General features: G+C 44.2%; 1 protein-coding gene across 2 annotated transcripts in view; it reads left to right on the plus strand.

The window, feature by feature from the left end:
• Positions 1–21,068: 21,068 nt before the first annotated feature.
• EYA1 (EYA transcriptional coactivator and phosphatase 1) overlaps positions 21,069–25,188 on the plus strand; it is a 147,681-nt gene continuing 143,561 nt past the window's right edge. For both annotated transcript variants that reach the window (XM_042839734.1, XM_042839735.1), the window contains exon 1: positions 21,069–21,115. In XM_042839734.1, the coding sequence (XP_042695668.1) occupies positions 21,083–21,115 (33 nt within the window). In that variant the 5' untranslated portion in view covers positions 21,069–21,082. The remainder of the gene's footprint in view (positions 21,116–25,188) is intronic.

Genomic DNA, 25,188 nt, shown 5'->3' on the forward strand with positions numbered 1-25,188 from the left:
TGTTTCATTATATTCCCCTTCACTATATTTTCCATCAACAGCGTGTCTCGCTAATCTTTTTCTCTAGATTCACATAATTCAACCCAACGCCTTTCCAAGACGATTCCCAGTGTTCACAGGCTGACTTTCTGTGCTCGGGAAACCTGAGCAGCCCCGAGCTGAGCATCCCCCCGCCCGCACAGCGCAGCACCCCCAGCACTACAGGCTCAGGGCGGTTGTTTATTATCCCAGCAAACAATGCACTTTCCGCGTCGTTGAGTCCTACGGTGACACGCACGCACAACCCCGGCTCATACGTGGGTGTCACCCCGCAGCCGGGAAGGGAGAAACTCACCGCTCCGCAAAGCCTGGCTGTGGGAACCCCCCTGAATTCCTCGGTGCTTACATGGGAATAAAGTGAGACGGTAAAATGTTCTTCACCTCTGTCCGCACCGCTGGGATACGGGAGGGCGGCGTTCGGCAGCTTTCGGAGGGACATTTGTTGTTACCCCGAACAACGGGACGCGGTGGCGGATGAGCATCAGACAGGTGTTCTCTCCACTCAGTTCCCTCTGCCCCTCAATTCCCCCTCCTCCCCCCCGTTCTTTAAACGTTTGATGGTGCCCCAAAGATGGGAACAGTTCCCCTTTCTATGTACCATCACAATGCCTCAGTGCTCCGAGATTGATCTTAAAATGCATTTCCTTCTTCTTCTTCTTCTTTCTCCCCTCCTCTCCCTTCAGAAGTTTAATGATATTTGCCTTTGGTTGTTACTGATGCTCCATTTTATTTATTTTGGGTTTTTGTTGTTTATTTGTTTGTTGTTGGATTTAGTTTTCTTTGCACGCTTCCGCGCAAATCTCCCATCCCTGAGCAATTACACGGTCGTTGCCCTAAATGATGACTTGATACCATTCTTACACCCTAATCCAGAGACTGTCCCTTCTGTTCTTCACAGAATAACAGAAAACAGCGTTTGCATGAAAGAATGGGGTCTGCCATTGAGATCCTGATTATAATTTACAGCGATAAAAATAACATTAAATTAAAAAGAACTAAATAAAGATCGCAGCCTAGGAACCACCTGGACTGCTTGTGGATTGCCAGTTTAGTAGGGTGGGTTGGGATCCCAGCCCCCCACTTTGCTCATCCGGCAGGTACCTCCCCCACCAGCCAGCGGTGACAGTGGATGCCGACAGAGCGCTGAGCGCTGCGCTGCCGCTTCTCATGTCTGAGGGGTACCTGGAGGAGAACCCCGCGGCCGACGCCATGCCCGCATTGTGCACGGAGAGCGCCGTCAGCTGCGCTGCTGACGTTCTCGTGATGCTCAGCCCTCTAACGGGGAGCTGATGATGCCGCTCCGCTGAACAAAGGAGGCTGCCCGGTTTGAAGCCCTATTCATTGGCCGCCTGGAAATAACCGTACGCATAGAAGCATAGAATGGTTTGGGTTGGAAGGGTCCTTTAAAATCATCTAGTTCCAACCTCCTGCTATAGGCAGGGACACCTCCCACTAGACCAGGTACGCATCTTCGTGTGCGTATTCCCCACGGTAAATGGAATGCGAGCAAGAATCTGCGTTCTGCGCAGAGGAATACAGGCTGCGGGCGGTACGCAGCTGAAGGCAAAATAAATAAATAAATAAATAAATAGTGAACAAATACGGGCACCGAAGCCCGAGCAGTCCCGCCAGCACAGCAGCGCCTGCGAGCCGGGAGCGCCTGTTCGCTCCGCCGGGCCGCTGCCCCCCCTTCTCCCGCACAGCCGGCACCGCGCAGCCCCGCACGGGTCCGGTCGAAGAGGAGCGCTGCCCGGAGAGACCTCAGCTCTGAGGTCTCTCGGGGATCGAAGGTTTTGCTCCGGGAGTCGGCTAACGCCGTTGCGGGAATGTCCCCTAATGCAAACGCAGCCTCCTCCCCTTCTCTATATTCACTTATTTCCGATGATAGATGTATCTCTGCGAATATACTTAAAGACCGCGCAGCGCCGCTGCCATAATTCCCAGGGGCACTCAGCCCCCTCTGGCTTGTCAGAGCCGGGGGTCGGGGAGTTCTTCCCGGAGCGCAGAGGCACTTTTTCCCTCATACCCGCCCCGGTGGTAGGGGTAAGGGGCCGGGAGACGCGGGCTGAGCGCTGCCGGCGGTGGGGCGATGATACAAGGCTGCCTCCGAGGCTGTCCCCGGAGGGTGAGCTCAGCCGCAGCGCCCTCTCGTAGCGCAGATATCCCTTAAATCTTCAAATCTCCTATGAAAATTAATAAAAACAGACGAAATCCTAGACAGTCCATAGCAACTGATTTTTATCTACCGTTTTACGCGCTTCATTATCCACCTAAATAGAAAACCCCCGCGATTTAATGTAGTTTACGGAGACCACAGGCATTTTTTGGCTTTCTTTCTCCTTTTCATTCTAGTGCTGGCAATGGGCTAACTTCAGACTTCTCTCAACAGTTGAATAAATCTGGAGGCTGGGATGGGACCAACGAGGGAGAAAATGACTTGTCTTAATGCCTCCTCCAGTCCGCTCGGGGAGCCCAACAAATGCCGCATTTCCAACATATGCCGCATTTCTGCGCAACACCGCGGGCCCTCGCACTCTGGCACCGCCGCAGCCCGACAAATCGGAGACCTCGGCAGAGCGCGGGTTGGCTTTAATCAGCATCGTCAGAGAAACAATCAAGTGTGGATTTGTTTCAGGCCATGTTTACATCAATCAGTATTTTCGTTACAATCTTGTCAACAGTTTTAATTCAAAGCGTATGCTAAAGCAGGAAAAATTAAACGGCACAAGGGAGCGCGTTATTTTTAGAAAAATGTCATTAAGCTCACTGGGGTGGCTGAAATCATTGGGTTGAACCAGCGGCTGATATTTTCTGATCAGCCTTATTAGCAGCAAGATGGCTCTGTGCAGTGTCCACAGTGTGAAGCGAACGGTCTCCTCCTCAAGAGTTTTCCCCGCGCTATTTGCGCGTCGTTTAAACCCTTCGTTTCCATCAGGCGCTGGCAGGAGCTCACACACGCGGTGTGCGGACAGAGCTGACGTCTCCTGCGCTCGCTGCCCGCCCACGGCCGCGCAGCCCCTGCGCGCGTTTGTGCTCGCTGCTCCGCCCCGCGCACCGCCCCGCTCTGCGCACTGCGCCAACTCATCGCCGCTGGAGCTGCGGGACCCGCGGTGCCATTCCGCGGGAAACAGCCGAAGCAAAGCGCGGATAGCCGTTCCTACCTGCGCGCTATTTTTGGCTTAGCTGTTTGCGCAGGGCGGGAGCCGTCCGGCGGCGCGGTGCGTCCCGCCGGCTCTTTTCGCTCTCAGGCATCCCCAGCTCACTTTTCACATCAAATAGGCCATTAACTTTTGATCCTTGCTGCTACATTCCAGGTTTCTCAGTGATGTTTCCTGCACACTGAGTCCCCCACCCCCCTTCGCCCCTCGCTTCTGTCCCACTTCACATTTAAACACGAAGCGGTAGATCTGAATTTCTATCGAAAACGTAATTTTGAACATATGCACTCCTTCATCTCTCCGAGCTTGGCCTCCCACAGAAATGCCTCTCGGAGGAGGGACCGAACATTTCAGATACCCCGGAAGAGAGCTGCGTTTTTTGGCATTTTCCCATCTTGTAGCGAGCAAGCCAGAATGAAACCTATTATCGTACCGACTGATGCCTGCGAAGCCATTTCCATAACTTCAAAGCCCGGACGCGTCTATCGCCAATTGCTACGCTCAGACATTGCAAGCAGCGAAAGGGACAAAGTCACGTCAGCTGCATGTATTTAGGAGGCTATTACGGAGCAGCAATGAGTCGGTTTATAGACGAAAGGTTGCGAGGTGTTTTGTTGTTGTTTGCCTGGTTTTGTTGTATTTGTTTTGTTGGGAGGGTGCATCTTTTTTGTTGTTTTTGTTTTTGTTTTCCCATCCTTTTTGACTTCCCAGTTTTCAGCTGGGCATCAAACCCCCCCCGACGGCAGCGCTCAAGGAACAGCCCTGGGGTCCTTCCCCCGGCACCCTCGAGGTGCTGCAGGAGGTCACCTCTGCAACACCTTGGCCCAGTCCCACCTCTTGTCCCTTATGAAAGAAAAAAAAAAACAACCCAGAAACAAACAAACAAACAAACCAAAACAAACCAAAACAAAATAATTTAAAAAAAAAAAAAAAAAAGAAACAAAAAAACCCCACAACCCCAAATCCCAATTAAAACAACTGAAGGGCCTCAGGCCGGGAAGTCCCGTCAAAGAATTCAGCGCCCAACTCAGCACCGGGGCGCAGCACAGACGGATTCGCGCACCCCGAGGGCATGGATGGAGCAGCCCCGGCCCCGCAGCACTGCAGGAGCTCTGTGCCACAAACACTGCTTTTTGTCTCTGCCCCACAAGTTTCACTTAGATCATAGGAGAATATTTCCTTAAAACTTTCAGCGTTTCCCTCAATTTATTCCCCATGAGTTCACTGTCTGGAGTAACCCCAGAAGTGTGCACAGAAAAGGCCACAGAAGGTGATAAACAACTTTTCTCCACACAGCTGAGGACATGTATATATATATTTTTCCTCTTAATGTGTGAGAAATGCGCTGTAATGCCTTCATATCCTTTCATTCATTAGAACAACATTACTCTTCTATTTTCTGATCATTGCAACATGTCCCTGTCTTGTGGGTTAATATTTACAAGGAGATCCGAGGGTGAAAATGTTAAAACCATTTGAACATCTTCTTATGAACACAGTTTTCTTGAATATACCGAGTAATTTTATTTTATGATCTTCCTGAGGATAGAATAATGATAGATAAGCAAGGCTTAGATTGTAAACAAGATGATTAAGTTACACAGACCAGCCTCTTGGACTGCTAGGAGTTAAATGGAGCCATAACCTTCTCAGGAAAATGAGGCACATTTACAAAGAAGTTTCCCGAGATTCCAGATAAGGCACCTTTGACTAAACTGAATTTGGGAAACTGCTGTTTCAAATTTGCAGTAGTCGCTCTGTGCCGGGCAGCTTTCAGGAGTGTCTCACACAGCTCTGATGTACAAAGCTGTGTTTGCAAGACCTTAAACACGCGGGTTGTCACTCAAAACTGTTCAGCCCCATTGGTGTAGTTGTTATGCATGCAGGTTTCTAACTTCAGGCCTTTGCTGTTGAAGAACCTTGTCTGGAATTGTGCTCTTAAAGAGACCAAAGCAAATGATATTGTTCCATTTCACATGCAGCGCTCAGTTTGAAGGTCTTCATGCATATCAGGAAGAGCGGGGACAACTAAAAGCAACAGGGAGCTGAAATTATAAAAAAGCAATAAAATAGGATTTCTACAACAATTTATAATCTGATTTGAGGCATTTGTTTCATGAAGGAAACTTCATATGTATGTTCTTGTACCTAGCTCCATAAGGAGGCTCATTATAATTACAAGCACAACTGTTTGCAACACTGGATCTTAGAAAGCAGTTGATGATTTCACAGACACTGAAAAAATTGCTCCAAATCCACTGGAAGTCAGAGGGAGCAGCATCTTCCTCCAGAATGTTTCATCAGAAACCACTCCAGAAAGTTTTCCCTTTGCATTTTTTCTACTAATAAAAATTAGTGCAGGACTTTGCTTTTAGTGGCACCAAGTTGAGGATGACATGTATTTCTGGGGCTGGAAAGCTGCATTTCACCAGGCTGTGTTGGCATGGGCACCCAGGTTTGCACTCGTGGCAGTACCTTTGTTTTGAACAGCAATACCAGGGCACCTGGAATCCAGCTCATCCCCAGCCACAGCTGCATACGTGCTGCTGCACGGGGCTGGGGGCAAAGGCATTACTGTTTTCTTTCTGTTTCTGAAGGACACCAACAGACTCTGAGGCAGACAAGAGAGCATTTACTGAGTGAGGAGGTCCAATTTTTATACTGCTTTTCCAGGACGAAACTTCACTGAAGTAAAACAATGAATATTTTAGAAACTCAGCGCATGCTCGAGTTGCTTCTAGAAAGTTAAACCACACGATGGACCAAGGGCTGCTGGTTTTACTGCTCAGGGCAAGGCAAGCAGCTTGCTGCTGTGGGTCTGATACAGAAGGAAAAACATCCAGATAGGGCACAGTAATGTCCGTGGTAATGAACTCAAATCCTCGAGTCTGTAAAACCACATTGTGTTCTTGAGTGATGAATTTTGTATTTGGATCACTGACTCGGTTGAAAGAAGTGTAAAGACAGCTCCCTACTGGCAAAATATCTGAGGAGGTTACAGAATGCTGTTTATTCCAGCTAGTGTCTGGAATAAATTATGTTTCAGAAATTGGCTCCTGATTCTCCCATTTCAGATGAGAATTTGTACAGCGTGCTAAGTCTTGATGCTTCCAGCCAAACCAGACCCTTCATTAGGGTTTGCCATTCATCATACCTGCCAGGAGCTCTTGGGACGGGAGAGGCGGTTGCTTTGAGGAGTAAAAGAACAACAGAGAGAGAACCATTCACCTTGGAGCTCCTGTCAGTTCTCAAAGATATTGCAGCTTCAGGACTTGGAGTTAGTCAGTCCAAATACGTTTTCTTACTATTCCTCCTGAAATTCTTTAGCTGTATGAGAAAGCACTGAACTGTTTTTAGATAGAGCTGTAGGCTGTATAAGCCATGTAACGTTTCGGAGGTTTCTGACACAGATAAGGGGATGACTGCAGCAGACGAGCTGACAGCTTTGGGCATGGGAGAGCAAAACTCATTGCTACCCCAGTGGAAGCGGCAGATGCTGAAAGCTCCTGAGATTGGACTCTAGGAAGTAGGATGGCAATAAAAACACTATTTTAAACATCTCATCTTAAACATTTTGGCCCACAGCCCATATTTATCGATCACCTACTGTGAATGGTATTTATGATGATTCTTTTACTCTGTGCCTAAAAATTACATAGGTTTCACTTGACCCTTCTTACATGAACAACTCAAAAACCTACAAAAGGCCAACAGAAACACTGCTAAGTCAGTTCTTAACAAATGTGAAATGCTCATCACCATATTGTCCAGGGCAGCTGGAAGGAGGTCCATTCCTTCACTTTGATAAGTGGGCTTATACTTGTAACGATCACTGTGTAAGGCTCAACCTTAGTCAGAGGTTGTCTAAGGTTCTCAAGAACCTTCTCTGTACAGTGTGGAATTTAGGCTGCGTCACATGAGCACAGGAGAAATTATATTACACATGTCCCATTCTCCTTCTTGCTTCTGAGATTTCTGTTGACCCGTTTGTGCTCTTATCCATTTCACACTCCACCAGAAGGGAGCAGGTGGACCTATGACTTCATCCTTACTTAAGTGTCTTCTAGACTATGGACCACTGTTTTACTACCCAGAGATTACATCCTCCCCTCAGGTGTGTTAGGGCAAACTAATCTGCCTGGCCACAGGAAGGAAAAGCTCACCTGAGGCAGCACGATCTGCTGCTTCCTACTATAGCCCATTGTCATGGACCAAGGTGGGTCTGATTACTGAATTTAATGGGAATTAGTGTAACCTTTCTTTAATATCTTAAAATTGTGGTGAATTAGAAATAGCTTTATGAAATCTAAAGTCTATGCTCTTATAAATGCTAACATGGCCTAGTAGGTCTAATTACTTTAAAGAAAAATCTGCACTTTCTCTCTGTTGGCATGTTTGTGCACAGCCCAGGACTGCTACACCAGAGAATAAACAACTGGGGAAAAACTCTATATCCTTGTTAAGAAGAAAGAATTGATTCCAATTGATTGAGGTCCTTTGGGACAAACAGTGAAATACTCTTTTGATTTCAGTGGCAATGCTGGTGCACCTGTGGTGAAGGAATATCACTGTGGGGACAGAACCTTATTTCCTCTACAAGTACAGAGATGTTTTGTACTTTCTGAAATTGGTCTATGGGTGTGAAGAGCTGAAAAAGGAAAATAGATAAAGGATAGGTATGGAAGGCAAGGAAGTGTTTGAATTTAGTGGAGGAGCTTGAAGCAATGGCAACTTTATTATTGCTGTTGTTGTTGTTAGCTTGTCTAGGGGAGTACACCTTCTGGTTTAAGAATGAAGAAAGGGAGAATGAAGCCTGGGCTGCAGTGTTCATATTTACAGTACAGACTGTAGGCAGCTGTGCTGTTCTGTAGTGACAAACTTATCAAACTGAAGAGGACATTCATTTGCCTTAGACTCAGGTGCCAGTGCATCATGCTTCTGCAGAGATTAGAACTGTAGAATCGTGGAATCGTTTGAGCTTGTAGAGACCCTTAAAGTCCATCTAGTCCAACTCCCCTGTAATGAACAGGGACACCTACAGCTACATCAGATTGCTCAGAGCACTGCTCAGCCTGGCCTTGAGGGTCTCCAGGGGATGGCTCACCACCCACCACCTCTCTATGCAACCTGCTCCAGTGCTTCACCACCCATATCATGAAAAACTTCCTTATGTCCAGCCTAAATCTTCCTCTTTTAGTTTGAAACAATTTCCCCTAATCCTATCACAACAGACCCTGCTAAAGGCTTTCTATTCATACCCTTAGGATAGAACAAGTAAAGGGAACGCTTTACGGCTGCCCTGCACCAACCCCCGACCTGAAGCACATGACACGACACCCCAGAGCCATGCTTTTCTCCCCTCACAGGTAAGGAGGAAAGGACGACGATGCGCTCAATTCAGACCTAACGCGAGATCCCCGAGTTAGGTGGGGCACGCAGCACCGCGCAGCTCCCCTCCAACTCCTCTCCCTGCTGGACACAACTATGCTGGGCACAGTTGGATTGCCCAGGTTGGCCAAGGAGCCCTTTTTTCCCCTGCTAAATACTGCAGGAAACCGAGATCTTTTCGTGCCTATCCTCCCCCTCCTCAAAAAAAACACAAACAAACAAACAAAAAAAAAAAAAACAAAACACACAAAAAAACAAACCAAAACAAACAGAAAAACCCTCACGTCCCTTTTAAAAATAAAAAATCAAATAATAACAAAAAGCGCGGCCAGGCGCGCGGCGCTCTGGGTGCGCCGGACGAGCCGCAGGCAGCCGGGCAGGCGCGGTGCTGCCGCCGGGCGAGGCGGCGACGGCGGCGGCGGGAGGAGGAGAGGAGGCGGGCGACCGAGCTGCTCTGCGCTGCGCTGCGCTGCGCTGCTCTGCGCTCCGCTCCTCTCGGGGAAGTTTCCCCACCGCCGCCTCCCCCAAAACCCCTCCCCGCCCGCCCAGCGCGCCTCCTCGCTACTCACCGCCGCGCCCGGGGCACCGCCGGGCCCGCGCCGCCGCCACGGAGGCCCCGCGGAGTAAGTGAGAACCGCGCCGCGTCGAGCCGGGGCCCGGCGCTGCCCGCCCTCAGGTGCGGGCGAGAGGCGGCGGCTCCGCGGGTGCGCAGCGCGGCGGGGAGGGGCGGGCGCGGGGGGGTGTCGGGGCTCGGGGGATCGGCTCGGAGCTGCCGAGGTATCCCGGCACGGCCCCGGCGCCGCCGCCCGCCTCCAGGTGGGCCGGAGAAGGAAGGCTGCGAGGAGCATCCTCTCGGCTCCTTTCCCTCCGAACGAGGCGGCGGGGCTGGGCGCACAGCAGGCGTCCGCCCGTCCGGCCCGCTGACCCGCACACCTGAGCTTTTCCGAGGATGGGGCTGGTTGCGAGGTGATCGCTGTTTGGAGCCCAGATTATTTTCTGACGCAAAAGCCGTGTTCTTTAAATCTACTATCCTATACACTCCTTCTATCACAAAGTTTTCTTTAATTATTAAAACATATCGTTAAGGTGGTTTTCTTTTAGGCTCTAAGGAACGTGGTGTTGCATTGAAATTGGAGTTGTTCGCATTGACTTTGAGCTGCAAAACACTTTCGTGATTACATATGCACTAGCAAAATGCATTAGAAGTAGCAGCACTGGACAGTCGCTGCCTTGGAATGCTCACAGTTTCCATAGTCTTTTTATAAAACAAAACTAAGGCTGTAAGGAGAGCAATCAGTCATTCAGCGCCATGAGAAGTATAATTCTCCTCTCTTTCTAAAAAGAGAATGTGGTGTGTGGAAAGTCCCTACGAAACAACTTCCAGATTAGAGCTATTTGTTCTCTGCCAAAGGCTGTGTAAGCATGAACCATAATGAGTATAGCTATAGGATCACAGAGCAGCCAAGGAGCAGGTAGGCTGTCTGCAGCAGAAAACGTGGGGCAGGAGGGCAATGTAAATGGAAATGCCCCTACATGAGGGCTGCAGCTCATAGGGGCAGCTGCCTTCTGAAAGCTGCTTTGGATACCCCCAGACCATACATCTTGTCCTACCATAAATTTCAGTGTAAGGTAAAACACAAAACTCTTTGTGCGCTTGAACAAACTTGGAAAAAGTACAGATTACTCTTGATGAATGGTTCAGCAATCTTCAGCTCCCATGCAATACCCTCTTGCAGAATGCATAATAGCATCAATAGCAATGTTTACAAGTCTTGGAAGCATAGACCAAATCACTGGTTCCCATCAGCTGTGTTATTTATTCCAGGCTCGATGTTTCGCTTCTGATTTGCTTCATTATCTGCATGTAAACTGAGTCATTAAAAGTTTAGGAATGAATAGGAGGTAGCTTGTTGGAAGGCTCTGTCTTGCAACTCCCATCACTGTGTGCAAGGTAAGGGGAAGGCTCCTCAGCATCAGAGTTTGTATATCTTTGGAGGTCATTGGAAGAGTTCTTCGGGTCAGCTCAAGCTGGGGGCCTCCTGTGTCCTCTGCTATTTCTCTGTGTCTTTCATTCAATGATTTAGGTAGAGTATCCATAATGTCATTGCTCATAATAAACTTTTCTTCTGGATTTAGAGAGAGGGAGAGGTATAAAATTAAGAGATAAAGCAAGATTAAGAGGCTTGAGTTTTCCTTCCTTTCTTTTCTACTCTTCATTTTCTGGTGTGCATTCGGAAACAGCAATCATCACATAACACTGATTTCTCAAATGTCTGCATGCTTTTAGTGCTATTTCATATTTTTTAACCTCTTTGTGGCACAGTATCCCTTCTCACTGTCTCCAAGTGCTAACCCCACTTCATGACCATGGGAACTTTAGCAAGAAGTTTACCTTCAGTTTCTGTGAATCAGGACAAGATACCTTGTCTCAGAACGGAAATGGCTTTAGACCGGGTGTGACCAGATCTGATGGTGTGAGTGAGCTCTTGAGCCATCCTATGGCGTGTAGGACAATCTCCTGCATGGGCAGTGAAGGCTGAAGGCTGCCCCATGCCACCAGCCTGGAAAAATCACTATGGTGAGCTCCTGGCTGGTGAGGTGGGTGTACATGTCCACAGCTCCTTATACAACACAGTGAGCTGGGAGGAAGCCCTTTGTAATTACAAGAAAGGAAACTGTGTGTAAAGTCCTTAAAATCAAGGAGGCCACAGCTGGGTACTTTGTACTCTTTTTAAAGCCTTTCCAGCTCCAGGTTGTTTCTCTGTCCTTCCCATGCTGTTTCCACAGCAAGTCACACCTACTGCCACTTAGGGCAGCTGGCATCATTCCTGTAGTTTCTCGCTTACAATTACTGAGGCTTGAGATTTTTATCATCCTCACGTTGAGAAGGACTATGTGATGTCATGTGAGTGAATTTATTGCTTTTAACTTCTAGGTTATGTGGTTCTCAAAGGAAAGAGAAGCACTGTGTTCAGGACCTTAACGGTACATTCTTTACTTTTTCCTTTAGTCTGAAATACTTATTGCAATTTATTTGTAACATTATTGGATAAATGTAACATCAACTCATATTTTATAGCAAATTATGAAAATAATGCTATAGCTATGAAAACTATCTGATGTCTGCCTCATCCAGGCTGGATGTGGCTCTGGGCAGCCTGGGCTAGTTGTTGGTGACCCTGCTCATGGCAAGGGGGTTGAATCTAGATGATCATTGTAGTCATTTTCAACCCAGGCCATTCTATGATTCTGTGTTTTTTCATGCTTGGTGTTACTGCAGCCAGCACAACTTTACTACAGTTTTATTCTAACTGTGACAGTGAATAAGTTTGCAAGGGCATTTGGATAAGCAAACTGGTAAGAAGTGTGGCTTTTGATAAAGGACATGTCCGGGTCAGCTTAATGGCTTAAGTAACTTCAGCTGTGTTCTTTGTTTGTTTTTTTTTTGTTCTATTTTTCATATAAGTCTGTAGAAGCTACTCCCATTAGCCAATACAGTTTTGAAACATGGAGAATGGAAACTGAATGCTGCTGTTTGGCTGAACTTGGTATATTTTTGCTCACCAGAAGCACATAATGCATCTTTGTGTAGTTCTGAGAGCAGAACCTATTTACCATGGTTTCTAAGCCTTAAGTTTTCAGTTTTTATGATGTTAAAAATGCTGAGTTACTGAATTCATTTTCATGGAAACAGTTTGGCAGAAATAGAGGAACAGAATATTATCTGTTAAGCAAGAAATATGACAAAGTTGAACAAACCGTCGTTTACAAACATTTTTTTAGCATTGTTTCAGAGTGAAATGGGAGTCCTACAGGCGGTCTCACAATAATGGCTTTCTCTTCCCCCGTAATATTCACACCAATCATCCAAATCTGGTGAAGACTGATTAGTGAGCTTTCAGTTTCGTAAGAAGTGACTGTGGGCTGGAGCAGAGGTTCTGATCGGAGCCTCTGCCCCATGCCCAGCATGGGTGGTGACATCCCACGGGCAGTGCCTTCTGCCTCTGGCCCTGTGACAGGGACAAGGAGCCGCACAGGGGACGGAGTGGGGCCCATGGTCACCTTTGGAGAGGTGAGAGGCAAAGGATGTAGCAGAGGAATTGGAAAAGAAACTGGCATCGCTGGTAGGTAAATACAACATCACACGTGGTTTGAAGTTAACTTACAGTTAGTAGGCTCTTGATATCTCTGGTCACCATGGGTCAGGCTTCCAAAGTATTTAGGTGGCTGAAGGTACAGCTGCGTGCTTGATGTCATTCATTTTATTTGCTCGTGGTGCAAATAAAGAAATGGGTGGAAATGACTCTAGATGCTTAACCTCATGATGTGCTTTAAATGTCCAACTGGACCTCACGTTGGCAACTTTACAGTTCAGTGATACAGCCTCCTGGTTTTCATGGGCTTAGAGCTGGTCATACACTTTCAGTGGGACTTTAACAGAGATTGAAAGAGATATCATAGATGTGTCCAAATTGAGAAAGTAGACTTCTTCCACCCGCTAGTGAAACTCAAACCTTCTGCAAGTAAAGTGAGAACTTTACTGCATGATGATGAGTGAAGGTTTTTTTAGTTGGAAAGCAGAAATTCTGGCATTTGATCTGATATACAGGTTGCAAATAAGATGCTTCTGGCAATATGTGAAAGTTGTAATTTATCAGTGAACATTTTGCTTGACCTGGAGAGACAGGGGATGTTTCCCATCATGCAGAACATGTAGGTGGGTAAATAAGAAAGCAGCATCTTTAGCCTTACTCATGTAAATATGAGGAAGGCCGTGACACTCACATTCAGCTGAGCCTCAGCTGATGGCTGGTCTGGGAGGGACACTGAGTTACTATGCTGATCCACGGGAGCAGCAGGGCTGTCACCAGACTGGGAAGCCCAGGCTCCATGCCACATACATGCGGCTGTGGTCCGTGTGAGTCCTGTGACCATCTGGCTCCAATCTGGCTCTAACATACCATTGGGTACCCACTCCTGCAGAAAAGGATGCAGTGACAGGGGCAGGACCACTCACTGTGCGTTCTCCAGTTGAGTGTTAGCTTTCCAGAACCAGCAAGGCCCACTTACACCTGCTTTCTATAAGCCATTCTATTTGGGCATATTTTTCTGCTTTTCTATTTTTTCTACTGTGGCTTCACTGCTGAAATTAATTCTGATAGTGTTTCCTGCTTAAATGCTTTCACTAGAACGGTGGAGGCTTGGGCTTTAGTGTAGGTTATTGGAATTTCAAACCAAATTAATCTGATTTATTTGAAGAAATGAATAGAAGTTTAAAAAAAAAAAAAAAAACTGATGAAAATAAAACACTATTTCAACAAGAGGAAAATTAGATTTAATTGTTTTATGTAAGCCTCACAGTGTTTACATCTGACTTGTATTACCTATAATTAACAAACCTTTACTTGTTTGCACTGAATTGTGCAGAAGCAGAGCAGTTGTTTGTTGTTAGGCCACACATTTTTATGGACTACATGTATTTTACAACTATTTTAAAAGCCCATGTAAAATAATAAGCAATGCTCTACCTTTAATCTAAATTTATAATAGGTGTGGAAAGGCTTCATAGAGCACATATATAATATTACTCATTAGAAATGCTGTACAGAACCACACATCAGCTTTGCATGTAAAGCATCTTGTGCTTCGTTCCTGAGCTAGGCAGGTATTCCTGTTGCACATTATGGTTCATAGCTCAAGATTTATTATATACGTATTTCATATTCTTTATTAACTATGATGTTTCGTCTAATAGTCAGTGTTAATCTGCGTGGATCCTCAGGCCTTTTCAGTACATCTGGCACATAAAAAGTAGAAAATGGATTTACTGTTCAAAAAACTCACAAGCAAAGGAGTTGGCTATCACATTCTCTTTTTGTTCTGTTTGCTACTAACACGTTGAAAAATCCAAGGAAAGTGGGGGTCCTTGCCACTTCTTGAGAAGATCCCACGGGATGCTCAGAACAAAGCCAGTTAATGTTAGTTTGAGGCGCAGAATTTGGGTTGTAAATGGTGATTTTATTAATTTTTTCACCTTAAAAAATATTCTTTATTTCCCACTCTAAACTGGTAACGCGTTTCTTTGCTGAACGGTCTCAAACTACATTTCAGATACAAATAAAGTTGATCCCACTGCGTAGTTTAAACATCGTATTAATTTTGTAAGTTATTAAAAAAAGAAGTCTGGCAAGCAAGTTGCCAGTATAATTTTAACATTGTTTTACAGTTTGACTTTCATGTGTATTTAGTATTCAATGAAAAAATATGATCTTTTGCTATGTTTGGAGAGCTCTGCTTTTAGAATAACATTATTGCTTTAAAATTATATATGTGTGTGTCTCTCACTTTGGCTCTTTGTAGAACTTCCTAACACAGCCTGCCTGTTTGGTGCCTCTTCCAGGGAGATGCACGAGGCCGTCCTGCCGTCGCTGGCACCGCTTCTGATACCCGATGCGCGTTCTCACCAGGGCCTCATTCCCCCTGGCAATTTAAACCATTCCCAGACACGGCAGATGAAGCAAGCAGCACAAAAACATTATCAAGATGTTTTCTGAAGCAGCTGCGTTCGAGTTTTTGAACTCGTAATTATAATGGTAAAATAATAACCTCACTTTTGGAGTTTTGCCCCTCGTTTTGCCCCTCTCTCTGACAGTTATGCTAACTCCTTTGTCAGCTTATTTTCTCCTCCTCAGGAGTAGTTTCTTTGTATGTGACCGAGTCCCTTCCACTTTAGGAGACTGGAGAGCTCTTCTGAGCTTACTGAAATTAGCAGTCAGCAGAATCTCCTTCTTTGATAAGCATGCCAACATCTCCTGTCTGCTTATTTCTTCTGCAATAGAAGGATTTTCTTCTAGGAATTTTCCATTATTCTAACCTCACTTTCTTCAAATAGCTTCATTGGAACAACTCTGCACAATCATTTTCCTAGGTGGTTTCCACTTGAATGGAAGATATTTCAGGTTAGCGATTTAAATTAGCAAATTATTCATAAATGACGCAGAGAATGAGCTGAATAGCAGTGAGGGCAGACTGTGAAGAACTGTGCAAGGACCTTATGAGACAAGCCAACTAAATAATAGAAAGATGAATAAAATTCCTTGTAGATAAATGTGAACTGCTAGACCTTGGGCAAAACAATTACATCTGTGCATGGCTAGTGATGGGTACTAAGCTGATCTTCACCATTCAGAAATGAGATCTGAGCATCAAAGATAATTCCAAGAAAATAAGTTCAGTGCTCAGTATTGCTTCTGTCCTCCCAAAAATGAATGTTCAAATTTGTTAGGAATCCAAAAAGTTTGCATGAGTTCAAGAAGAAGATGAACAACTACTTGTGAGTTCTGTTGAGGGTATCAGGCACTCAGGAAGTCCTCAACTAGCAAGAGGCTGGGAAAACATTGGGGAAATGGCTCTTCTGCGCTCATTTATGGCTGTTATTGCAGATGTGACTAGAAGGATTCTTGGACTGAACCAATATCGCTGTCCTTGTTTTCTCACTGCCCAATTTTTCTTGTTAGACTTGAACTTCTTCAATTCCTCTGTGAGGTGATGGAGCACTGGAACAGGCTGCCGAGAGAGGTTGTGAGGTCTCCTTCTATGGAGATACTCAAACCCTACCTGGATGAGATCCTGGGCAATGTGCTGTAGGTGACCCTACTAGAAGTAGGGGGTTGGATTAGATATCCTAAGTAGTCCCTTCCAACCTAAAACATTCTGTGATGTGGGACAAATGTGACACAAAATCTATTGTCAAATATTTTCAACAAACACTTAGACTACTGTGCTGTAGTCATTTTATAAATGTAAGTAGGATGTGAAAAGTAGCACAGATCAATTTTCCAGGCTGTCTCTAGTATCATTTGCCTGGGCTGTATTTTTTGTTTTTATCATTCTTCTTTCCCTTTTCTCTTTCTTCCTTCTGCTCTCATCACTCCTCCGACTGTTAACCTGGCCCAGAACCAGGAGCTTTCTCTGTAAGTTGATGACACCTCATTCGTGTATCTTCAGCAGAAATGTTAGTTTTCAGTGAGGTTTGAGATATTAAGGAGACATCATAATTTTAGTTTTTAAGCAATTTTCATTCTCTTTATTTTAAACTTGTGATTCATCCAGGTAGACAAAAAAATCTAGATGTTTAATTTGTAGTACCGATCTACAAAGAGTGAGATTGCTTTGGTGCTGACCTAAACTTCACAATGAGAATCACTGATGTGAATTCTGTGAATGCACATAGCAGGGGGGTTGAAACTAGATGATCCTTTGCAACCGGGCCCATTCTACAATCAATTCTATGATTCTGAGAATTTTACACGTGTGCCAAGGACACTGGGATCCTTTATTTTTCATTTAGAACAGAAAGCTTGCTAATAAACCAATAAAACTGATTTTTTTTTCAGCACTCTTCCTGCAAACTTAAACTGCAAGTTTGCCCATTCCACAAGTCCTGATGCCCCATATATTTCTGGCCACTGCTATTGGAAAAAAGGTGCATTGGAAAGGGTACGGCATGCAGAAGCAGTGACTTACCTTGCATGCTGTGGCAGGGTGAGGTGTCTGCAGGCCGTGTGTTCCCAGAGAGCTCTGTCACTGGCCCAGGCTCTGCGCTGAAGTTAGCATCAGCATTGCAGACCGTGCGGTGTCTTCCTGCAGATGTGCATGTAAGGTCCTGCACATCTGGGCACCTCCCTGTCCCCAAGGCGTGCTGGGAGGGAGGATGCTGTATTGCATCCGCAGGAGTTCCAGGCTGAATCAGAGGTGGTCTTCAGTCCGAGCACTGGATTTAATTGTTTATAAAGCTGCAGAAAGATCCTTACTAAATTTCGTTGTTGGTTTTTGTTGTTGTTTTTTTTTTTAATATCTTTCCCTTTTCCTTCTTATTTCCTTTCTCTTTTTCTTCTTTTTCTGGTTTTTTTTTTTGGCTGTTAGACTTGGCAAGTTTCCTTCCTAGCATTTGGAAGTAATTGTTTTCTAAATGCTATGCAGGATATCTGCCAAATTTAACACCTTAGAAGGAAGCAGGGGCGAGAGACCTACCTGGGAATGAAGTGAATATTGTGCTCCTTTACCAAGTGCTAAAAAGGAAACTTCCCAAATATAGCACCTACAATCAAAACCACCAACTTCCCTAACAATAGCCATAAAGCAATACAGGCAAGATGGTAAAAAAAGACCATTTCACCCAGACTCAAAACTTCCTTCTCTTTCTCGATACCTGATGACGTGGCTTTTATTTTATTGTTTTCTCTCAGCAGATGAGTACGGTTGGGGGACAGATTTTTATCAAGGCATTATTAGAAAGTAGTTCTAGTTTAAAAGAATGCATGATCAGTGTGTCAATTTAAAAAAAAAAAAAAGGAAAAAAGGAAAAGCAAAGTGGTATCCAGTGCTGAGACTGAAAGTGATCTCATCTTGGAGACTTTGCAGTGGTGTGGTTAGATGGGACATCTGCATCCGGGCAGCCCCACCACTAGCACAGGAACAGGGGAAAAAGTCAAATCCTTTCTCCTTCAGATGTTCTGGATGATGAGGAATCAGCAGGTAGCACAGGGTGTGGTTGTGTCCCTGCTGCTTCTGTTCACAGTTTCAGCAGAGGTGCAGTGCAGCTGCATGTACGTTACGGCAGCCCTGGGACAGCTCTGAGATGCTTGTGTTTGTGGCAGGATAGGGATTGCAATGGGAATGCTAAGCTTTTATGGAGAACAGCTCAGCAAGCATAAGAAATCATGTTCAGCGTCATAAACATCCTTGTTGGTAAGTGCTGGGAGTCAGCTGTGACCAGATACTTTTTGGTAAAAGCCTTGTATTCAATGACCTCTCTGTAAGACATCACCCTCCACCAGCACTGCCTGGTCCTTGGAGGTGATCTCAGTGTGTCCTGAGGTCTGCGGGTGGGGGTGCAGCAGGCAGCTCCTCTGCTCTCTGTCTTCTCATTCCCTTGGAAATAGGAAGAGCTGCCTGGAGGAGGGGGCTGTCACTTATCCTGCCTGCTGTGCTAGGGTTTCGCTATCTGGTTGGATTCCAACTGCTACCATCATGTATTTAGTAATAATATTTAACCAAGCAAATGACTTCAAAAGTAGTCGAGAAAAATAAAAGGGGATATACGCTTTCATGACTTCCCCTCGATTTAGATCTTGTCTTTCTCTATAATTTAATGTATTTTCCCTCATATTGGATGGCACATTTTGCATATAACAACTTCTCTGTAATAGATACTCTATGTAATTTAGATGTAATTTTTGACACATTAACAACTCAGGGGAATTTAATTAGTTTTCATAAAGCTTTACGAAAAGTTAAAAATAACCCCAAATGACAATCATAATAAGAGTAACCAAGTTTAAGTTTAAAAGTTGAATCCTTTAAATTAAAATGACTTAATTACATTGAAGATCAGCTGTTCTGCATTAACTTCTAAGCCCACACGTTACTGCTAGATTGATTCTGCTGCCAGCGGTCGTAGTGTTTGCCGAAGAAGACAAGTTGTTGCCCCTAAAATGGGGAGGGTACGTATAGGACCGTTTCTTAAGTCTCCTTTGTAATGAATAGTAGAATATGCCAGAGCAGAATAAGCAACCATGAGCTCTTTTGACGCTGATGTGTCATAGGAACTTCTCCTGGAGAGAGGCTATGTTTCCTGCAGCAGCTTCTGCAAGTTTGGTTGCTTAATTACACTTGGACTACAGTACACACTAAAACGTATATGCTTTTTCCTTATGGACTTTAATAGAAGTGCATTTTAAACGTAGATGATTACCAGTCTTGGTAAAGTTTCCTTTCCATTAGTAAAGAGAGCACTGCTGGTCTGAGAATCTGTCAGGTCATCCACATACCAGCATTACATCAATTGACTTCTGAATATTTTTCCATTAGAAAAGGCTCCATTTTATTCTCTCGCTGAAATGGCAGACTTTCAGCTTGTGCGGTTTTTCCATTTATTGAATTTTGCAATAAAGGAGTTTTTGAAACAGATGTCAGTCATTGCTTAGGAGCGGGGCATTGTTAGAGATCTGTTTTCTTCTGCTTTTTGCTATTTGTTTTTTAAGTTAAAATAAATTCTTCTTCCCCCCCTCGATTAAATTGTCACTTTTAAAAGCCTTTTTTAAAACCTGTCAGGGCAAATGTGAGCACCAAACCCCAATCTCAGAAAAGTATTTCAGATTGCCATTGTTCTCAGCAGGAGCAGGACTGGATTAGTCTCTCAATTTGAAACTAGAAGCAGGGGAGTGGACGCACCACAGAAACATGTTTCATATTAGCATCTTCCTTAGGGTGTGGATTGGACCTGTTAACACTTTCTTAATGTTGAAATTTTATAAAAGTAGCCAAATTTCTGCAATAAGTAGTGCCTAGTATGGACTTATTATGCACAGAAGCACTGAACTTGAAGGGAGTTTCCTTTCTTGCTAAAGTCCCATTTAGATAGAAATAAGATTTTGGATCCTGAAACGTACATGTATCTTTAAAATGCAGGGGATAATTAGGAGAAATTGAATATCTGCAGGCTGATGGATCTTCTCTCATCACAGATGAGCAAAGTGCTAGTCACATCTCTGAGTATGAGACACAGTGAGATAGATATGCTTCTAAAAATTCAGTTTTACATTTTTGTCATCATTTAGCAGACTATACTTACTCCATGTCTATTTAAAAAACACCATTTTCTTTTAATGGATGTATTAGTTGGCTTGGTTCAGTTATATAAACAATCAGTTTCGAATTCTAAGAATGTCACCACGTGTGTTGTAAAGAAAACTGTCTCTATAAGAAAGCGGCGTTATAAGCTGACGTCTATTGTGGGGGGGATGAGCCTTCATTAATTCACCTCAGTGCTTTGCTGTAATTTCTGACATCAAAGAACATGGTTTCCAAAGGTGAGGGAACACAAAGCATCCCATATTTATGATTTATAGGGGCCAGAACTATGACCTAATGTAAACTCAAAGAGATTTAGTATAATATCCTTAGCTTGAGGGCAACATTTTGAAAACGTTGCAGATTTTCTCTTTTATCTGGGCTCAATCTAGAATCATACTTCTTTGTTATTATTTCCTCTTAGTATTATAGTACAGTTGACATTGATAGATATCAGGGAGAAGCCGAACTTCATGAGAAAGGGGGGGAAGAAAGCCTTCGTGTGTTGTTGGCACAGAAATAACAGCCGTGGAGGAGTTCCTGGCTGCCTTTATTTGTCTGCTGACAGCGAGTGCAGCAGGGCTCTCGCTGCTTGCTTCTGGCTCCTGTGGGTCCACAATAAACAGCTGAAGCATATATTTATTCTACAGATTAATTTGATTCGCTGAAGATAGCTGTTCCCTACCTGTGAATGTGTGATAGTTAATGGAAACTTGCAGATGGAGACATCAGCTCTTAATTTTGTGCCAGCAGGTTAATACAGCTCTGTGGTACTGTCTTCTCCACAGGTGTGTGTGTACTAGGAGTGTTTGAACCCCACTGTAACTAATAGCCCATATGTAATTGGGAAGAAGAAATCTTCAATGGAAGACCCCCGGGGAATAAATGGGAAGGCTGTAAGTAAACAACGTGTCAGTCCTAAGGAAAAAAGTGATTGCTTTTAAAGTAGTAATTATTTTTGTTGCAACCAAGTGGTTGGAAGGCTTTAGGAAGCCACACACACTTTTAATGACTGTAAGCAGCAGATGATGAAATTGCTTCAGAGGTGGAGGCTTATGTGAAAGCTACATTGGATAAGGAAGTATGTACTGATTAGAAGTGTTTATCTGCAATAATTCACTGATTGCCTGATGATGATTGCTGCTTTCTCTAAGACATATTCAGGTTCCTGCATTTGTATCATTATTAACATTTTGATCTGTTACAGAGATTTCTTTCCACTGTCTGAAATTACTTCTTTTTGCCTGTGTGAATTTGTGCAAAAGTTACTTCATGCTGCCTTGGGGAGTGGGGAAAAATGTGGTCTTCTTAAAAAAAAATGTCACTGGCTGCTCGCTGTTTCTTGTAAATGCTGTTTAGAAAGTCGCAATGATAAAGAGTTTTGAAAACTATCAGACCTGGTTAATGCTGATTTAAAGTAGCCCTTCATGCTCCATGTAATGACTGGTGTACGCTATGGACTTGTTAGTTTGTTTTGTGATATCATTGCTGGCACTCAGTGAGCACCATAGTGCCGTGAAGATGGCTTTATTCATGATTGTTTTAACAGAAACAGCGTACATTAAGACTGCCTTGTTTTCACGAGTTGTAAAATAACTCCAAAAACTACTATTTAGTAAATTTGATTAAATTTATTTCCTGCATTTCTTTTTCTGGCTTGTTTTCTACATTTGACTGTGCTCTGTACCATCTCTCACTGTTTCCCTTGTATAACCAGTTTTCCCAACACTTGTGTTAGTTTTTCACATAGCAACAGAGTGGGAAGAAATCAGCCACCTAATAGCAAGCCTGCTGCGTTGTGTTTTTGTTACACATCTCATCCAGTGTCATTTTTACTGTCTGAAGCAATATGGCTTTGATTATTTTCCGATGTTCATTTATTCCACAGTCTGTCTCTATGTGTAGGTTTGGGTATTTATCCATCGCTGCTACAGCAGTGCATGAAAAGGAGCAATTCAGCCCCAGAGAAAGGAGTGGCAGTGGTTACTGAGTGCTGCTAGACAGGGATGGCCCTTGTTGCTGTTGTAGGCATGGAGCTCTCAGCACCACCCAAGCCTGGCCCTTGCTGTAGCCTGGATCAGCATTTTCTCTGTGCACGAGAAGCCATTCAGACTGCCTGCAGCTCCCGCTGCTGTTCTCCTCTCTGCTGGCCAGCAGAGCCTGTGCTTCGTGTGCTGCCATGGGCTTGAGTCTGGTAATCGTACGCGGGAGTCGTACGTAATGACAAATGTAACTGTCACTTAACATAACGGGAGTATTAAGGGAAATATTTGTTCATGGTTTGGCACCACCAGCGCTCCTGTTGGGGTTATTCATTCCATTCCTTCTTTTCACCACTTAGCCCAGAGAGCCTGTAAAACACTTCATCGTGCTCAGAATTTCCCCTCCCATTACCCAAGTGGGTGGTAGTCATGGATGCTATCAGGATTATCAAAATCTAAAACAGTGACTGCTGAATAGACTTGCCACATCGAAAAGCACTTAGGCTTCTGTAACTGCAAGAGCCAGACAGCCCAAAGGTATATGACCCAGGGCAGGATTACTGTGGTATTTCGCCTGTGGGCCACTGTGACTCTTCTGGCTGCCATGTCATTAGATAGGTTTAAAACTGGGGTAGTACACTGGTGGATCAAATCCTGCAATTAAGCCACTCTTTAATTCACTCCTAATTGGACAGGCTACTACTTTTGCAGCAGTTGGTTGGAGATCGTGGAGACTTCTTAAAAGCAGCAATCCAAAGTTAAAATAGTCTCTCTGAAAATGAAGATGATGATGTGAACAGTGTTTTTGTTTATGTTGCTTTGCTTGTGTGTTTACACGTGAAAGAAGATGAGAAAGAAAGAGAGAGAGAAAAATGCTGCAATTACAATACAAAATCGAAAGCTGTTTGTGACTTAAGATCCCTAACACATAGAGCCATTGCTAAAGCCTCTTGGTAGTCTATAGGGAAAGTTTTCTGCGTGTGCCAATTGAAAGATACTTTGATTTTGGAACTGGGCAATGCAAATTAGCAGTGCAAATTATTCTGGGGAAGCAATTTCAGGTACACATAGGTAAGGGGAGGACCTTTATTCTGCAACTGAGATAATAATGTATAATGTCTTAGGAAACCACAGCTAGATGGACAATGGAGGAAGTAGCAGGAGAAGGGAAAAGAAAAGGAAGAAAGTTTATCTGGCAGCACTATGAAAAAGTAGATGAGTGGATACTTTGCCGCTTTCTTTGGCCAAGATTTCTGCCAGATGAGAAGCAGGATGGTGTTTCACATGGGAATGCCTGTCGGTGTTAACGTGCACAAGAGTAAGCCCAGTAGGCTAAATTTTGCTCCCTGTTGCTTTCATACAGCTGAGAGGGGATTTTAGTATCTAAGCAACAGTCTCATCACCTGTAGAAATGGTCCTAATGGTGCTATAATGCATTTGGTTCACATTCTGTAGGAAGTGCCTGGCTAGTGCTTCATGAAGTGCTTGCAAACCTGAACACTGCATCTGCTCTGCCTGTCTTTTACTAGGTGTGTAAGACATACAACACAAATCTGATGCTGACTAGACAGAGGATGTCAGTGCATTATCCTACCTGAAAAGGTCACCAATGTTCAGTTTCTTTCTTTCCAAGAAAGAGAAGGCATTGAAACAAAACCTTTAATTACTCTAATGAAAGGGAAGGCTGTTTAATTTTGTGTTTATTGCCCATGGTCCACAGTGTGATTGTGTTCTCAAGCATTTCAGTCAATATAGGTGGTTTATGTCCAAAAGACTGATTAGGAATTGAAAAGGTACAGAAAGAGGATGTTCTTAAGGATACACCTTACTGACTGGAATTATGTATGAATGAAGGTGGTCTGCAGTTCACACTATGACTGTACCTGTTCTTCCTAAGGGCTCCTTTGGGAGAAACACCACATGGTGGATTGCTGACTTTTATCTGTTTCACATGACTTCTCTTTTATGTCAAGAAACACTCATGGAGTGGCTGGCATTGCTCTTTTGGGAGGAGAGGAGCAGGCTTACTGAAGTTTAGATCAAAATACAAGGTGCAGCATTTTTATTTCTTTGCCAGATGATCTTGATGCCAATCTCTGATCTATGAAAGGAAGGTGCTCTGATGGCTTTATTAATGCAGGGAGGCTCATTTGCTGATGATATATGCATCTGTTAAGGGCGGATATTCCACTCTTGTTTTACCAAGTTAGAAGAAGAGCTCTTGAATTTTGTAATTCTGCTGTGGCTTTTTTTTTTTTTTTTAATTGGCATCTCTGTATTAATAAAGTAGTCATTAATTTCAATCCAACTTGTCAGTGAGGCAGAGTTCTCAGTGAAAGCAGAGGTCTTACCAGTTCCTCTCAATGGCTGGATCTCAAAGTCTGTCAGAGTGCTGTGCTGCTCACCTCCCTGATCTTTCTCTGGATCTGCCTCTTCAGCTGATTGTCTCTGGAGCAAACAAAGTAATATTATTTGGCTTGCTGCTGAAATCTTAATGTCAGGTATGCACTCAACATGGTTAAACTGTGCATGCATAGGGATGCATCCCATGCCAAGTGTGATGTGGTACAGCTCCAACCTGCTCGAGTTTGTATGCCTTGTTCTTCAAGGTGACTCACTTCTACCTGCCAGTTACTTGCATTGAGTCCCTCTGCTCACACAAGTCTGAGAAGAAAAGAGTGTATGCTCTTTTAAGTGCTTTTGAGATGAAAATGCCAGTTTTGTTGGTAGAGAAATTCCAATTGTAGCGAAACTGGGTCATGGTACACTATACAACAAATTCATTTGAAAAAATTGATCTAAAATTTTGTGGCATACATTTGTGGTAGACTATATCTCCACTAATTCAAAATTTGACATTGAATCCTGAGCCCTAGAAACTTAGAAGCCTCATAAACATGACAGACACTGACATCAGAAGATTCTGACTTGATGCACTTGAGATAGATACACTCCTCTATTAGAGGTGCCTTGATAACAACCTTCCA

This window comes from Centrocercus urophasianus, unplaced genomic scaffold (genome assembly GCF_019232065.1).
Source record: "Centrocercus urophasianus isolate 14NV4802_14NV808 unplaced genomic scaffold, USGS_Curo_1.0 seq_11, whole genome shotgun sequence".
Taxonomy (NCBI): domain Eukaryota; kingdom Metazoa; phylum Chordata; class Aves; order Galliformes; family Phasianidae; genus Centrocercus; species Centrocercus urophasianus.